At 37.3% G+C, this 19,238-nt stretch overlaps 1 protein-coding gene across 4 annotated transcripts in view; it reads left to right on the top strand.

Annotated features, from left to right (window-relative positions):
- Nucleotides 1-8,010: 8,010 nt before the first annotated feature.
- Nucleotides 8,011-19,238, top strand: part of LOC145993893 (doublecortin domain-containing protein 2-like) — a 238,796-nt gene continuing 227,568 nt past the window's right edge. For all 4 annotated transcript variants that reach the window (XM_083129785.1, XM_083129784.1, XM_083129787.1 and 1 more), the window contains exon 1: nucleotides 8,011-8,470. In XM_083129785.1, coding sequence (XP_082985911.1) covers nucleotides 8,169-8,470 — 302 coding nt within the window. In that variant the 5' untranslated portion in view covers nucleotides 8,011-8,168. The remainder of the gene's footprint in view (nucleotides 8,471-19,238) is intronic.

The raw sequence follows: 19,238 nt of genomic DNA, 5'->3' as shown, positions 1-19,238 counted from the left end.
CAGTGTTGGGCCAATCCATGACAAAGTGATCCTACCACTTCAAAAAAAGTAAAATTAGTCCAAATACTATTTAAACTTCATTAAACTTAAGCTCTAGCTTTAGCTTAGTGCAGAACACTAAATAGTTACTAATTTGATATTTACATATCCTTGAATGGCTTTAAGAATAGCTTTAGGAATACACATTAACAAAGAGAAATGGAAAATGTGATAAAGGTTGTCTTTTTACATTAAGACTTGAGTGTATAAACAATGCTCAACAAATTTGTAATTCTCACAAATAAATTTGGTTATTATTAAAATTTATGAGTTAAGGAGGTTCTTTTCCCCTTTGATATTGTTCAGTTAAACTATTAGATGAGTAATATGGCATAAAATGGAGTTAATTAATGAGGTATTCACATAGTCACACCCGGTTCTTTTTTTAAAAAAATAATAACAGTAAAAATAAAAATGTTTCACTGAAATAAAATACGTGAGATGAAAGGTTACAATCTACATTTCACCCCCAAAATATGATGGATAAAAAAGTTGTAAAAATACACAGTTTTCAAGTTGTGTGGTGATAGATGAAGCTTTTACCACCGTGTGAGTAACACCTGGAACTCCTCTTATTTTTGAATTGCCCCAAAACAACGTTGTTCACAGAGCTCACTCTTCGGGATAATAACAATGTCATCATTCTGAAACTATAATTATGATATGGATGATCTCAATGTCTTTGTTCATAAAATATTTAGATTTGAAGCGTGTGATTGTCACACCCAGAACTCATGGATTGGATCTGTTATAAAAATCCGTGAATCTGTTCACAATATTTAAATAAATAAATTTCAGTGCAACTCACCCCCCCCCCCACACACACACATTTCTTTCGTTAAAATGTTATTTGTTTTATTATCACCCAAAAAAGGCGTACCTCAGCGTACCACAAGAAAAAAAGTACTGTGTGTGTGTGTGTGTGTATATATATATATATATATATATATATATATATATATATATATATATATAAATCAAATAAGGTAAAAGGAAACACTCACCGGACAGTAGGAAAATTCAAAATTTTCGCTAATTTATAGCATCATCGGTGTGTGTATATATATATATATATATATATATATATATATATATATATATATATATACATACATATATATATACACATACATACATACATATAAAATTGTGCAATACTAAAACCACGTTGCTTTAAGTATAGATTTTTAGGAGAAATGGAAATATAAAGGCCTCGTGGATATAGTTCGCATGGTACCTGAAGCCACGATGAACATACGTACATATTTATGGAATTCGGAGTTAAGTACAAAGTTCTACAATACATTTACATTCCCATGAAGTAGTCCGAGTCGTGACGAGTCGGGTTCGTTACACTGTTAACATGCTGCTTCAAAGGAAGGCCAACCCGAGATAATTTTTGCATCGTCGTCTGCCTCTGAATCTATAGGTTCTGAATAAATCATGGGCATTTCACTTCTCACCTAGCCATTTGTTCTATGATGAAGCTAGAGAGGTAGAAAAGAAGGTGAAATAACCGACATAAGAAAATAAATACTATATTCGAGTGTAGAGATTCAACGATGTAAACATATGAACAAAAGTTAACATCACCCGGCAGAAATTACACCCACAATCTAAAAATTTGAGGGCAATTCCACCAAAATGTCAATCACGACAGGAAAATTCCAAATTAACTGAATATGGATTTGACACGTATCGTTGGAAAGTTAAAGAGATTCTCTACAAGGATATGATATCAGTCTTGCATATAAATTTAATAATAATCCAACACCCTGAAAGTTGCCATATTAAACTTAACGAAACACATCCCATGTCACAGTATATATTCTTGCTTACCCTCTCTATTGTTGATTATTTCTTTTACTGCCATCCTTTTCAGTTTTCTGGTTTGTTTCCTCAATTCTCTTCCACTCTTCATATTCTGCTCCTGTCTCCCTCACTCACTCGCTTATAATGTTCTTAATTTGCCTCACTCCCTTTCTCTCTCTGGGATGTGAGAGGTGCCCATTTCTCAAAACAACTAAATGCCAACCTCCCGTCCACGTAGTACACCCTGGACTGCCTTGTGCAGACTAGCGATGCTTTGGCGTCTGGACCCATGGCCAGTATAATCCTCTATGGGACTTGTGTTGTCCTGTCCACATGTGTTTGTGATTGTCCCTTCATCTATTTCATCTTATCACCATTCATCCTCATCTTCGCAATTAGACAAAACTGGAAGAAACGCGATGCAAAATGAAACAAATCAATCACTCAATCTTTCTCTCTCTGCTTCTGAATATTTTTTTACGATGAATCGCAAACATCACATAGAACATAATAGAGTAAGTAAAGCTACCCTTCCCTGCGCATTGCACTGTGACATGAAGGTCCCCCATATTAAAATTGTTTCCAAGTGATGTGATCAGCACAATGCTCCAGCTGCTTTTATCCGCCTCCCCCCTCAGGATGCCCGAGTAACCATTCATCAGAAGCGCTACATGATACACATTGCTGGAGAAATTCCCCACCTGAAATCGCCCATGGGAAATTAATCCGGGTCTTCCGCGTGGCTGTAAGACGTCCTACCCACTGCACCGCCATAGCTCCTTTATATGTATGAACACACACGCACACATATCAGAAATAATTTTCTTAAAATTTTCTGGGAACGTCCGTAGTTTCTCGTTTCAAATAGTAGCAGCTACTATCACTCGAAACAGTAACTACAGCTCTTGTCCAGTCTCACGGCAGGCGGCCTACATGCTGGAAAGGGAAGTGGGGAGCGGGGAAGCGACCAATCCAGCGCGATAAGAAACGCAGCAGCCTGTAGAACGAGGTGCACGCAGCACCTCCTCTCGACGCCACCGCTGCTGTCTGGTTGGTCTGCGGAGTATTCCCCCGCTCCCCACTCTCCTTTCCAGCACGTAGAGCGCCCGCCGTAAGACTAGACAAGACCTATAGCAAGTGTAATTGCGTTATAAGTAACTTGTTACTTCCACACACTGGTGGCCACCACTTTGGGTGGCAACCAAGTAGCATTTTTTTAGTGTGGAGGTCAACGTACTGTGAAGTGCCCTCAAAGATGAGGATTCCATAAAGTACAACCTTCACTTGACTTTGGAGAGATTTGTAAACACCGGTCTGTTTGCTGTGAAAACTCTTTACATTCATTTAACCGTTACGAAGCATGTCCGGTAAGTATGACATTGAAAACGTTACGTAATATTTACCCACGCAAAATTGTTGGTCAGTGTCAACTGATTACGTAAATCATACGTATCCTGCAGAACTGAAGATCGATTCATCCAGTGTGTTTCCCCTCCCTGTCTTGCTGTATACGTTCTAATACATTCAGAAACAGCAAGGCCAGTGGCGTGTTTAGTTGGCAGAAATCCATGGCGTACAAGGGAGGAGGAGGTTTTTTAAAAAATAACACTTTACTGTCGTCATTAACATGAAGTAAAATAAAATGATTTGGTCAACAGTACTACTCATCCAGAGACTTCGCTATTTTCCATCTCCACTGTAAGAACGAAGTTTAAACTTTCCTACGTGTTAGTTCTAAGGTTGCTTTCCCCGTGAATATATACAAGGTGTCTACAAAAGGTGTGGCACATTTTAACAGTGAATGAAACAGAAAAGAAAGAAACACATAAACCAGTATCATGGATAGATGGATAAACTAAAAGAGTTTCTTTCTTTGTTTATAGGACATAAACGCATTCACGGATAGCATGCAGCTACGTAGTTGAAGAAAATGGAGAATCCACAAGAGAGAGAGAGAGAGCTCAAACTGCCAGCTAGTTTACTGAAACGCAATCGGTGACTCAAACTCAGAGAAACTACAGAATGCGTTACCCGAAACATCCTCTTTTTAGAATCAGTATCATAGTGGAAAGGGAAGTTTTTAGAAACGGGAAGTATCCTAAGTTATGAAAAGTCTAGTGTTGCCCACGGGACGAGACGGGACAGGCTTTTAAACATTCGAGACGAGACGAGACGAGATTGATCATGTGTCCCGAGACAAACGAATGTTTAAGACAAGTGACAGCATTTCACAGCATTTCCACGAGACGAGACAGGCCAAAGTCTCGTCTCGTGGTCAATACTAGAAAAGTCCCGTACGTTACAGCTCAAACAACGAGGGTGTACATTTCTTGGGATGTGTTGAAGGCATTGTTTATACAACGCGCCTGATAGTCATTAATGAACTGAAAGCCAGAACAGCTATAACTACTGTGGATGTTGGCATTTTGAACGAAACATAGCAAGAAATCGACTTTCGTCTTGATATTCTCCGTGCGAAAAACGGAGTACATGTACAGTGTACGAACAAAGAATAAAAAACTAAAAACCAGAGACGGCTCAATATAAAATTTTCACCCGCGCGAGGTAGATTTTTGGCGCCTTATACTTTCCACCCTGCCCCCCCCCCCTTCATTTTTCTATCATGGTTCTCCTACTTTCCACGTTCCTGCAATAAAAATCATGACCATCTTATATATTTAAGGTTTTAATGACAGAAAATAAGAACTTTATTATCAAAATTATCTTTTTCTGTTTAAGAACACTTATATTTAGGTATGTGTTTATTTAATACTTACATAATGACATCAGAATAACAGAAATCTCTTAGCTTAAATTGCCGGCCCCCGTGGCCCCCGTTATCTCATCGCGCTACGATCCCAGGGGTCCCGGGTTCGAATCCTGGCCTGGGCATGGATGTTTATGAGTGTCCATTCATCAATTTCATCACATCATCACTCATCCCCATCTTCGCAAATTAGCCAAAAGTGGCACAAAAGGCAAAGTAAAATAAAGCAAATCAATCAATCTTAGCTTAAATTACTACATGATTTTGCAATATACGACACTTATTATGTTATGCAGCCGTAACTTCAATTAATTATTCTTGTCAACAATAAACGCACTCGGTGGAGGCACATAGTAGTTTGACTCACACTGTAAACTGTGGGTCCAGTGCCGAGTAGCCTTTCTTTGCCTCCATATAGTGGATTTACTAGAAATATACTCACACAAACAAACAAACAAATAATCACGCTTATGTAATCATAAATAAGGTTTTGGCGCTAATCAAGGGGGACGGTGCCTCGTATTACAACCATGCACAGGTTCACAGTTACCGTTAATGGATTAACTAGTAATTACAATAAACAAAATATATAAGTGATCAGGTATATCTGAAGAAGTCGCATAGCAAAGTAATTTTGGTTTGGGTAAAATTTTCGCAATAATACGTTGATGTAGTATACCAAAGTTTCGAACGAGACGGAGAGTATCGACAGTTAAGTCTTGTTTCTCTAACAAGTCTCAAAGGGTTTCGTCTCCACCTCTAGAATTTCAAAACGACGTCTCGGTTTAGGTACCATCTGTAGTGTATCAAGTTGCATTATATTATATAGCTTTATTTAAGGTATCCCAATGTGTCCAAATTTCATTCCCTATGTGATTGCGTTCAATTGTAGAGTGGTATTCATAAATAATACCAAGCAAATTGTCCATCACCATGTTTATTTTTGTTTTAGAAATGACAGTTTCATGATTCAAAAAGAAACGAAAAGGCAGCATGAGATGTTAATCGGACATTATCCATTTTCTAGTGCTTTTACCTATACTTTTTATGACACTAATTTTGTAGAGAGCGTCTCTTCTCTTGTCTTCACGTGAAGAATTTCTTTTTTTGCCGGTGGTTGGATCGAAATTAGACCTTTGATTTCACTACAAATCTAGCAAATCAACCAATTTTACACAGGAAATTGAAACATTATAAAACCGTTGAACCCATTATAATTTCATAATTTTAACTTGAATAACATTGAAATGTGAAACTGGAGAAAAACATAACGGTTTAGAAATGTTTTGGTAATAACAACCCCTTAAAAGTGTGGTGTGGCCTATTTAACCGAAAGTTTTTAAAGTTTATAAACTTCATTTTGTTCAACTTTGAGAACTCTGACTCTTGGGATGGTTCTGAGACGAGACGAGTCTCTGTCTGGGCTCGAAATTCAGAAAGGCCTTGTTAAAACTGTGGCAAGAACGAGACCAGAGCATCTGTAGCACTATTCCTTTTATCAAAATGTTGCACACAAGAAGCATTTTCAGCCCCAGGAAGAACTATTTTGTGTTTGCCACCACCTAGCGGCGAAAAATGGGACTACAGGGAACACTTGCAATACAAGGATCATGTACATCTTCGCACACCACCGACAAACTTTCAATACATTTGAGTTTTTCTTTCAAGTCCCCTGTATGCACAAATAGACCAATCGAGACTGGATCTACAGTTCAAAGTGAGATCCGAACCACTTGTACATAATATGTGCCGCGAGGCAGCATATACACGGAATGGGGGACTCGTAGTATCGAAAAGAGACCTTAAAGAGCAAAACGTTGTTTTTCTTGAAGTCCTCAACAAGCTGGGAAAGTCTGTCGTGTTATACAGCGACACTGTGTATGCTCTAAAGGCATAGTTCGGCGATATATCGAAATTTTTTAAAAAAATATTGTTCAGGCGATATCAACTAGACGATATAACGTCACGTTATTTTCACGATATATCGTCACGATATTTGGTAATCGTGGAGACGATATATTGCTGATATCACGATACGGAAAAAATATTTTATCGTATCGTCTGTGAGAGCGCGATATATCGTGATATCAAATTTCCGATATCGTCCATCCCTAATAATTACTCCCCTAACAGTTTGAAAATAATCTAGGAATGTTGAACTTTGGATAAGAAATATTGATAAAAGTTTTTTTCTTACTTCAGTGGCTGCTGTAGAGAGGAGTCAAGGTGGGCCACGTCCATCACAATAAACGGCTGCTCTCACGCCCAACTTTTTAAAAAAAAATGTCTGGCACTGTATAAAAGGTTCATAATTACCATATACAACAGTCTATCTTTCCAGCTTTTGAGGATTTTGCAGAAAGCCCCAACGCCCCCCCCCCCCCAATGGCTTCACTTCTAATTTCCGTTTAGTCCCGTTTCACCTAATCCCCTTTCGTCTATTTGCTTATCAGCACAAGATAATGTGATTTATGACCTGGCCGCCAATTTAGGCCAAACGGCATATTCCCTTTCACCAAATCCCATTTCGCTTAAACTAATTGAAAGGGAAATATTTCAAATGAGGGAAATTTAACCGTCTGTCACAGGTATATACGTGCTCTATTTTGTCTTGTGAATTCATCCTTAATTAGCGCTTAAGGTTAGGTTAGGTTAATAGTGTACAATATAATAACATATCTAATTAGCGCTTAGCATACGACTAAGGCTGTTATGTTGCTGACTTAATGGCTCTTGTGGTTGTTCTTAATTAGCATCGGCACATGTTTTGAATTCTTTGGTGTTTGCGTTGATCACTGTACCGCTATAGCTACATCAGAGATCGTCAGAATTTCCCTCACTTCCAATATTTCCTTTCCAACCTTTTCCTTTAGGCGAAATGAGATTCGGAGGAAAAGGATATTCCATTTCTCCTAAAATGGCGGACAGCTGTTATCTGATTGACGGGTGCTGAGAAGAGATTAGGCGATCCTAATTTCCTATACTGTCGCAACTTCTGTTCCTCCCCTCCAGTTCCATATTGCAGAAAATAAAATCCGTGAACGATTCAATCTGGAATAAAAAGAACGTCGCCGCGAGCAAAATTTCTATTACAAGCCTTCCCCTCTCCACAAAACAATAAGCCAATATCTCGCAGTGTCTCTAGGCAGCGATATCCTGGATCAATGTAGCCAGGTTCTACATGTATTGTACACTCCACTATTGCACAAAATCCCCTGGAAGGAGGGGAGAAGATATGTGTTGTTCGTAAAAATGCCCTTACGACATCAGTGTCGCTTTAACTCGAGCGTACACGATCTAAGCAAATATTGAAGAGGAGGAAGGGGGAAATAAAGTGAAGGTCGCATATTGCGCATGCTTGAGCTGACGTCACCTCGGGCGTGCGAGCGATACGGAACAGTCGCCGATCCATTTAGTACGTTTCATGCTTCAACATGTGGTTGCACTGCTTCGCTTAATTCTCGAACACACACTTACAGTAACCTTCCGTCTCTCGTCCAGAAGTGATCAACAAACTTCAAACTTTTTATTTCTCTTTTAAACTGTCAGTATGAGGTTCGAGGAAAGAATTCAGCATTCCAGGATGATTCTTCCCGAGGGAAAGTGGATTTTGGTTTTCCGGAACGGGGACGTTTTCTACCCGGGTGCGAAAGTTCTCGTGAATCCCGCCAAAACCAAAAACTTCGACAATCTCCTGAACGACATAACGGAGAAGTTGGACCCCATCTTCGGAGCTGTGCGTCAAATCTTCACGCCGGTCCATGGGACATCTGTGCAGGATCTTATCGAGTTGAAACACAACCATAAATATGTTGCTGCAGGTGTCGAAAGGTTCAGACACGTTCCTGGCGGGTGAGTACAAAAAACATGTTTAATTTTATTAATTCTTGCATTTTACCTGTTGTTTCTTCCTGTCTTATTGGCACATCGAGTATGTGAACATAGGCTTCAAGACAATTGAAATTTTGCCGCGTGTCTTCCCTTAACTTTCGATATCTTATAAATAGAGCCTGATGTTGCCCTAAATGTTTATTTTAAACAAATTCGTAAGTTTTAGAAACAAAAGTTCATTTTAGGTTCATTCTACGTAAAATACCTGTTTGCCTAAAATTGCTTATTACGACCGTTAATGCCTATAAGTGCCTAAAAATGCCCAAAATGCGTAAAGGGACTGTCAGAGAATTATGTATGAAGTGCATTTTGGTGCCCCCTCTTTGGGTTCATGTGAAGCTGTAGTTTTCAAGTGAAATTTTAGAACATCTTACATTTTTATAGGCAGCCAATTTTATAGCTCTGGAGAAATGACAAATACAATCAATGCTTATATTTTTTTTCTAAAAAAAAAGAAGAATTTATGATTATAGAGTGGCTAGGAATAAGTACTGATATACCATAGAACTCTTCTATTACTTCAGAACGTTATGTAGAACATGAAATTCGAAGTTAGTATCTGTATTGAAAACTAATATAGCCTACTGTTTCTGTTACTGCAAAAATTATACACCGTCTTCTAGGCTGCATTACAAAATTACGCGGTTGTTCCTGCTTTAGAAGTATTGAGTTTTGAATTTCATCGGCTGGTTATTATTCACAATATTACAAGTTAATAGCTTTTCAACAACATTCAGCCCTTATCATCGTATTTTTATTCCGTTTTTGTAATAATTTTACCTGCATATTCGAACTAGTTTTAGTGTCTAGAAGAAGCCAAATGGTTCGAGCGGTCCTGGGTTCTATACCCTCGGTTGAAGTCCCAAAAATTTCGCCTTTTACCCAGCGTCGTCAGGACAAATGAGGATCTACTTGAGTAGCGGGCTCTGGTCTTGAAAGCCGCTAAACAACGGCAAGGGACTCGATCCGCTGACCACGTGTTACTCAATGAAAGGTCACTCAGCAGATCCTGGCTCTTAGAGCGTTATTGCGCCATGGAGTATAGTTTTGTCTAGAAAACCAAACTCTACTAGTAAAACAGCGGCGTGCACACGTGCGGTTGCTGGGAGTGATTACAATGGCTTTCCTAAGTGGAAAGAACGTCAGACCCATGGACAAATATAACGAACACTCTTTTGCTTCCGAAATTCTCGCTCTAGAAACTGTTCCAAAAATTGCTAGAACTGCTGATACTAATTCTGCTTACTGATAGACAGACCTGTGAAATAATAATTAAATGTAACCTAAATTATACCAATGGCCTTTGTTTCCGTGAGGTTCAACAATTCACATCACGCGACCTTTTGATATCACACAAATTAATAAAGCTTCCTTATATTAACGCAGTATGTATTGTCACGATTTGTCTGTTCATATGTTTATGAAAATGAAACATTTCTTCATCTTCATCATCATCTTCTTGCAGGTCTGGGTAATAAATGCCCGTTCTGCGAGTACAAAAATTGATCATCCCATCGGCGATATATGGTTTTCCTAATTTCCTTTTCCTTTTGACCTGTAATATAATAATTTTTAATGCAAACTGCTATCTGGTATCCTCAGAACGTGATTATTCCACTTTAACTGATATTTTCAAATTTCTTCCACCATTCCTTCAACCTTCCATTTATTTCGGATTTCTTCACTTCTAATGTTGTCTCGTAAGACCGAAAAAATCTCATTTGTGAACAATTTATTCTAGGTTTATCATGTTGACATTCGCTACAATATGGAAGAGCTGGTTTGGAAATAATGTTATGGTATCTAATTTAAATTTCTTTTCTAATTTGTTTCCCAAATTTCTTTTCAAAATTCCATTTAATCTATTATAGTTTATTAAATTTTTCTCAACATATTTTTGGTGTTCGAACTGTGAAATATGGCTTTCTAAATATACGAAGTCTGTTACCTGATCAAATATTTTATCGTTTATTACTAGCTTTACTCTAGGATGTTTTTGCCATTGACTTTATTTTATCGTGAAACATTTCATTGTCCACAATTTACATTACCTAAACATGTCGATATCTCGGAATATAGTCAATAAACAATTGTGTAATTTGGTGGAAGACCGATGAAATATCTTTTTGATCAGACATAAATTCTCCTGATGAGCTTACTTGCTCAAGGCAACATTCGAAATCGTTCCATATGGATTAGTCCTTAAACATTTCCAGAGATAAACAAAATTTGGTGGAGTAATCTACTTAGTAGCTATTGTCTAAGTTATGTAACATCCAGGTGATCTCGCTTGATGCGTGAGTCTGTTTACTGAATTCAAACAAGATTAAGTGAATAATCGATATATTCTCAAACTCGAGAGTCTTTCCGAAAAACACAGTGCTTTAACTATACAATTTTGTTGGCTAGAAGTCTTGTAAAGTGTCAAGATTCTTAAGGAACATAATTTTTCTCGTTGGACCCGGTTGTTAGTTAATAAGCCATTTGATTACCATTATTACTCGAAAACTATTATACACACGAGGGTAGAAATGTGTGCACTGAAAGGCCTATCATGTACTGACGTAGTATATTTTAAACTAGTCTGATCATTTCATTCAAGAACCAATAACCGATGAACTATGGTCATATCAGGATTTGGTTAGCATATCGAACTTATGCGGTACGTGCAGCTGCTGTAATGTCTGTTAAGTATACATTTTCTTGAGAAGAGGTTTATCTAAAATTAAGCTTTTCGTGCATTTTGCAAATTACAGTATATAAAACGAAGTAGTCTCTTTGGGTAGTAACTGTGTTCTTTTCATGCTAGTAATTTTTTAAAAAGCACTTGTATACAGTGGCGAATTTATGATTTATTTCAGAGGGTGCTTTTTTCGATGCCGTTTAAAGTTTTTTTGTTGTTGTTGTTTCGATTATTTCGCAGTCTTAACTTACCAATTAAGGATTGAATCGAGATCGAGACCGATATTTAAAAATCTAAATGAGAACGAGCATTTTCGAGATGCGAGCGACAACAAACTCGGACCACCAGCTACATAGTCTGGTATCGTTCGAGAGTATTAAAGGTGAGTTTAAATTTCGCTTAATGAAAATTTATTTATTGTACGACTTAATCAGGCATATATCAAAGGAGGTGGATGTGTGTATTATTGTTTATCGTTTTTCATTCGCAAAATGTTATGTTTAAGTTTTTTTACAAATTTGTATATGTACTCGACCATAACGAGGTCGAGCCGCAAACGAGACTAGAGCATGCAAAACGAGACGGGACCGGAAATAGAACAGGTTCCTTCATTCGCAAGACAAGGATGTGTAAATTCTGATTCTGGTATCCATTCCTATTAGCAATGCTAATTATAATCAAGACATTCGAAGTTTTACGCAATTATCTACAGTCCATATGTGATAACCAAGGACATATATATTTTCCTTGGACGTTTATTCTTTATGAGCAGATTTGTTTTTGAGAATTATGATAGAGAATGCTATTGGATATGCTGAAATATATAAAAAGGATGTCGCAGTTCAACGCCGACAAAACTTCCGAAGTGTACGGATGGACAATTTTTCTTGGTAACATTTTGTTCCTCAAGGCCTTGTTCGACAAGAAAATGACATTTTATCATGTGTGTATATAGCCATCTGGTTTGTCGAAAAACATGTCTAAAGTAATTTTGCGCCGTGAAAACAATATCATACCAGGAAAGAAACCGGCAACCACCTTTAAACATATTTCATGTCTTAACATAAAAAAGTGCTTCGTAATTTTCGTTCTGAAATATTCTCGTTACAAAGCATGGATTTGTTACATGGTCTGTTACCAACGTATTCAAATCATTGTGTTTTTCCAACAGAAAATATAAGTGAGTAGCAACTGTGAATCTGTGACACGTGTTTGTATACAGAGGATATAAAATTATCGTTTTTCGAGAGCTCGTAGCGTCAAAACGAGACGCAAAGTGCAAAATGTTACAAAGAAAAGTTACCGTCTTGCCCTCTACACTCTGTAAAAGTTTGGCGGGTATATATGTATTTTTAACACTTTTTGTATTATCCCCACCCAGGTTTTGATCAGTGGAAGTTTGTGATCGGTCTATTCTCACCAATGATTTAGACTTTCACTAAGCCGTGACGCTAGCCACATTCAGCTCAGTGTTCAACGTACAAAAGTGCATCAGGAATTACGGTCCGTAAAAAACACTTAGTCACGGTTCGGCTAATAACCAACAAACATTATATCAACTACATATGAGTCTTTAAAGAGCAATGTTTTTAAGCAAATATTCCAGAAATGAAATAATACATGAGAACGAAGAATTCCTAACCCTTGATTCCGCAATAATATTTGTAAACTATATTACCTAGATTCACTTTACTAATTCTGTATGTTAATTGTGTCACAAGAAAAGTCGGAAGAGAGAGATGACTTTGCAAGCACAATGGCACACCAATGATAACGTCGTTGCCTTGTAAAAAAAAAAAGGGTCCCGGGTTCGATACACGGTCGAGGCACATTGTAGTGGGTCGGATCCCACTTTAAACTGTAGGTCCAGTCCCGATTAGCCTATCTGTGCATAAAGTGGACGTAAAATATCAATTCAGACACGAATGATTGGCCAGAGCTTAGAAACTTAGGAGATGAGGTGAGATAACGTGTTGAGCACTCAACGAATTTCTTTGGCGGTAAATTTCTGATTTGAGGAATCACTGTCACATGTATGTACGGACGTAGGCATGCAATATATGTGTGTACGTATGTATATATTTAAGCCGGCCGGCTCAGTGGCTTGTCGACTTATATGGCGGAGTGTTTAGCGCAGCGCGCTACGAAGGCAGGAGTCCCGGGTTCGAATCCAGGTTAGGACGTGGATGTTTGTGTTTGTCCTGAGTAGTGGGGTTTGTGGTGGGATCAGTGCGAGAAAGTACGAACCCCTCTCCAGCAGCTTTGCTACACTTAAAACTTGCTCAACATGCTCATATGAGTTTTTTTGCTCAAGTGTGGAGCTCTTATAATTCAAGATTTTTGTAAAAAATGCCCTCGGGAATTTTTCAGAAAGTACGAACCCCCCTCCAGCAGCTTTGCTATACTTAAAACTTGTTCAACATGTTTATTTGTTTAAGTGTAGTACCTGCCTAACCCAAGAATTTTATAATTCGGAAAATATCAAACCCCCCTCAAGCATATTTACAAAAATTGCATCAGTTTGTCTATAAACTTGTATCTATACCTACCTATACATATTTACTTCAGGTTTAAGTTCAATTGGATACTATTCAATTTGCTTATCCAATATTAAAACAATGCAATATGCAGAGCCCACCTCTAGAATTGCTTCGTGTTTGCATGTTTCTCCTCTGTGTCAGTGTATGGAATTCCCGAGACGGTGGTATTGATTTTTTCCTCAGCGCCAGTATTTACAGAAATTCCCGATTATTGCGTCATTCAGTTATGTGAGAGTGACTGAGGGGAACAGATGTGTTGATACAGTGCTTCTCATACTTACTGTTTAAATTCATATTGAACAATATAAAATCTGATATTTGTTGTAATCCACTCATATTTAGAGTCAAGCTTATATTTGTCCCAGCCTGTTATACATAACAAGGTTATTGCCATTCAAGATATGCATGTTCGTGCAGGCATTTGCGCTGGGTCAGTGTGAATGATTTTCCACTTGTAAGCTATTGGCTTTACAACCTGTCATAAGATTAATATTAATAATATTAATCCATAGAGATTAGATTTGAATCCCAGGAAATTTTATATAAATACCAAAGCCAAAAATATTAAGTGTATACACACATACATACATACACACACATACAAATCACACGGCTGAAGCCAACTGATATTTTTATCTAGTATAAAATTTTGAATTGAAACCCAGGAAATTGTATATAATAAACAACAACAAAAATGCCGAATCAAAAATATTGTAATCAGTGCAATAAGAATATATCCAGCTCTAATTGGGCCAAGCATCAAAAAATTTGTAATCCAGACAAATACAAAACTCCCACAAAAATTTGCCCCAAATGCAATAGAAAATATAACATGGAATATTTCACATATAAACATAAAGATACTTGCTCTGTACAGTCATCAATATTGCCCCCTCAACCATCCACATCTGGCCTGAAAAGAAGGCACGAAGTACCTGTTAATGCCAGAGCAGCAAAGCAACCATGCCATGCACCCATCTGTAGCAGTTTTAATACCCAACTTAGGGATTATCGGTTTGTATCGGAGCCAAGATGTGGCATTGAGAATTTCTTGAACAGTATAAATCCAGATGTGCAGGCAATTCTAAATGCACAAAATGGCTCTTATAAGCTTTTTCTTAAATTGTTTGTACAATATAAGAAGCCAAACGCTACAAAATTTACACACCCCCACGTAACAGAAACTGTACCGGTATATTCAAACGCAAATTTAGATACAATAATAAGCAGGTTGATAGATCAATTGAACATCAAACACTCTGAATTTGCAGCAAAAGAGTCCGGATGGACCCTATGTGGCTCTCCGCACAAGTTATATGTTAATATTTCTGAATTCAGCCCATTAAAAGGTTCTACATATCTGCCATTACCTGCTAATATCAAAAACAGAAGAGCCGTGGTCAATATAAAAAACACCGACCAGAAATGCTTTTTGTGGTGTATATTAGCTGCTTTGTATCCAGTTTCAAGGAATCCTGAGAGAATAACTTATTACAAACAGCATGAGCACGATTTTGACGATGTAATGGAGGGTTTGGAATATCCAATGTCTGTTCAGAATATTGATAAATTTGAAAAAAAGGCCAGGCACATCGATGGCAAACAATTATCTATTAATGTATTTACTTGTTCCACTGGCAATTGCCCGATAGCACCTCTCAGAATCAGTACACTTGATGATGAATCTGCAATTCCGATTGATCTGCTCTTAATTGAAGGGGATGGTACATATCATTACACTCTGATACATAATCTTGAAGCTTTAGTGAGAACACAACTAGACAAATATAAAAAAATATTTAAGTTGTGCAGAAGATGCTTAACTGTTTTTGATGGTCGAAAAATGGTGAATGGTGTTTGTGAAGAGAGTGCAGAAATTGCCAAAAACAAGTTAATTGAGCATCTGAAATACTGTGGCAACCATAAACCTGTTCATATGGTGATGCCCAATCCAAGTGAAAATTGCAAATTCAAAAAGTATGAAGCCTTGTTGGAACACCCAGCATATATTGTCTGGGATTCTGAATCAAATCTCAAATCTCTTGCATTCTGCAATCCAGATCCCGAAGAATCTTCAATTACACCATACCAGCTACATGAACCTTCCAGTTTTTGTTATGTGGTTGTACAGGATGGTATTGTTACTAAAAAAGATTTATACATGGGACCAAATGCCATCAAAATATTTGCACATAGAATAGAAAATGAGTGCCGTGACATAGCATATAACATTTTATTAAAATCAAAACCCATGTTGCCTTTAACAGAGGAACAGATTGAAGATTTCAACAATGCAGAAAAATGCCTGGTATGTGATTCTGAATTTTCAGATACAATTATCAAGGTTCATCACCATTCTCATACAGATGGTAAATTCTTAATGGCCCTGTGTAATAGCTGTAATATTAAGATCAAGAGACCAAGATTTGTCCCCATATTTTGCCATGGAGCATCCAATTATGATTTCCATCATCTGATCAGGTACGAGGGGTTTGACAAGCAGAATTTAAATATTTTAGCTGAAAATGATGAGAAATATATATCTATTAGCAAGATAATTAAAGTTGATGGTGTTCCTATTCACATAAGATTTCTTGATTCTTACAGATTTTTATCTGCTAGCCTGGCTACACTGGCCACTCAATTATCTGATAATCAATTAAAAATCACACGTGCATTGTTTCCAAATCAGGACCTGAAATTAATTAGGCGGAAGGGTGTATATCCATATGACTATGTTACAGATTTTTCTAAATTTGATGAGTGTTCCCTTCCACCACAAGAAGAGTTTTACAGCAGAATCAGAGGATCTGGAATCACTGATGAAGATTATCACCATGCCCAATTGATGTGGAACAATTTAAAATGCAAGACATTTGGTGATTATCACATGGCATATTTAAAACTTGATGTCACCCTCTTAGCTGATATATTGCAAGCATTCAGAAAATCTTCCATGCAAAATTATAAACTGGATCCAGTGTATTTTTACAGTGCCCCGGGCCTAGCATGGGCCGCAACGTTTTTGAACACCAAAATGCAATTGGATCTGATCCACGATCAAGATATGTATCTGTTTATGGAGAAAGGTATAAGAGGAGGGATGGTGCAATGTTCCCAGAGATATGCCAGAGCAAATAACAAGCATATTATGCTGCCTGATTATGATCCAGCACGGCCATCAAATTATATACTGTATGTAGATGCAAACAGCCTGTATGGTTATGCCATGATGGATAAACTGCCATATTCAGGGCTTGAATGGGTTGAAGATTTCAATATTGAGAATCTTAAGAATTTTGATGACAGTGACTATGGCCTCTTCTTAGAGGTTGATCTGACAATTCCTGATGATTTACACAATAAATTTTCTGATCTGCCCCCAATTCCCGAGGTTCAGTGCTCACCTGGCTCTAAACAGAAGAAACTCATGATGACTCTGGAGCCGAAACAGGGATATGTCATATATTACAAAAACCTCCAGTTCCTGATGAAACATGGTGTTCAAGTACCCAAAGTTAGAAAAGTTTTGAGGTTCAGGCACTCAAGATGGTTGAAACCATACATTGATACAAACACGGAGCTTCGAACATCTGCAAAGAGCCAATTTGATAAGGGCTTGTTTAAATTGATGGTGAATTCAGTGTATGGCAAAACAATTGAAAATGTCAGAAAACATACCGATGTTAAAATAATTACTGACCCCAGCCTGAGCAAAAAATTGGTTGCAAAGCCCAACTTCAATTACAGAAGAATTTATGATGAGCACATGGCTCTTTTCAACATGATGAAAACAAAGATTAAGTTTGATAAACCTATTTATGTAGGGGCTGTGATATTGGAATTGTCCAAATTACATATGTTAATATTGTATTATGATGTGCTGAAACCTTTTTATGGTGATCGTGTAAAATTATTGTACATGGATACGGATAGTTTTATTCTTGATATTCAAACAGAAGATGTTTATCAAGATATGTCACAGCCTGAATTGTTTCAATACTTTGATACCAGTGAACATACAAAGATTCAACACCACCACAACAAAAAGGTGCCTGGCAAGTTAAAAGATGAGACATGTGGTGATGTTATTGTGGAATTTGCTGGGTTAAGTGCCAAGGTGTACAGTTTTAAAACATGTAGTGGTGCTGTTGCCAAAAAAGCCAAGGGCGTTGGCAGAGTTACTGTGGAAAAAGATCTTGTGTTTGAAGATTATAAAAATTGCATCAAATCCCAGAATTCAATCAGAACATCAGAAAATAGAATTCAGAGTGAGAATCACTTGCTGACTAGCAATATTGTAAGAAAAGTGGCACTGGACCCACATGATGATAAGAGATGCATTTTATCATGTGACATACATACTTTACCTTGGGGGCATTGTGACCTGAGAAGTGATAAACAATGCCCAATTACAGAGCATGATTTGAAATAAATAAACATGCCTATGAACTTATTTGGGTTCAAAAAACAGGCTATTATGGAGCTGCCAACACCCCAACCCTCTTCTGATATGCTGTCTAAACTGAGTGGCTTGTTAATTATTCATCTGAACAGCATACTTACAGATAATAATGATGAAACAGGCAAAACATTGTACATATTTAACAATAATTTAAATCATTACCAATTACCTGTAGGTGGGCAATTGCAATTTATTACAACTCCTGAGGGTGATGTCAAGATTTCAGTAGGGAGAAATATTTATAGAATCAAGCACTCAAACATGGTTTCTGGCACTGTATATACTGTTTCTGCTGGTGACTGCTTATATATTGAGGTCCCTGGGTCATATGACAAGCTTATACCCTTTTTTATAGAATTAAGAATCAGATACTCTATAATAAATAACCACTAAAACAAAAATGCCTAATGATATATTTGGCCATACAAGACATGAAGATCACAGTGATGAGATTCTGATGCTTGATGTCAGAGTCAAGAAATTAAGAAGTGATTTGCAAGCTTTACAAACCACACTCAATGCCAGTCTTCAATTAGAAATTACAAATTTACAATCACAATGCATGGACCCTCTTCTTAAAATTGATTCTGAACTCAAAGTGCTGCTTCAGAAATATACTGACCTTGCAACATTAGATAATTTTCAAAGTTTGGAAGAAGCTGTAGCAGCTCTTCAAGCCAAATTTAAGACCCAGGCCACCAATTCTGAGCAATTGAAACAACAATTGGAAGAGCAAATAAATAATGTCCAGGCACAGCTCCAAACAATTGTCAAAAGCATAAAATCACAGGAAGATTTTGATCTAGTGATTTCCACTCTAAAAGAACAGATTCAGTCACTCCAGATACCTAATCTGGATCCTCTGCACAATGCCATAGCCGAGGTTAAAGAAAAAATTGAGACACTTGAAAATTTTATGAACAATTTGCCATCTTCTGATGCTTTGAATGCAATAACTCGGAGTGTTGCAAATATTAAGCTGCAACTTGAAACATATGAAGATTTTGGAAAAATTCAAAGTACCATAACCCATCTTGAAGT

Source organism: Lepisma saccharinum, chromosome 10, assembly GCF_977018435.1.
Source record: "Lepisma saccharinum chromosome 10, izLepSacc3.1, whole genome shotgun sequence".
In the NCBI taxonomy this organism is placed as follows: Eukaryota; Metazoa; Arthropoda; class Insecta; order Zygentoma; family Lepismatidae; genus Lepisma; species Lepisma saccharinum.
This window is presented reverse-complemented; position numbering and strand designations above follow the sequence as displayed.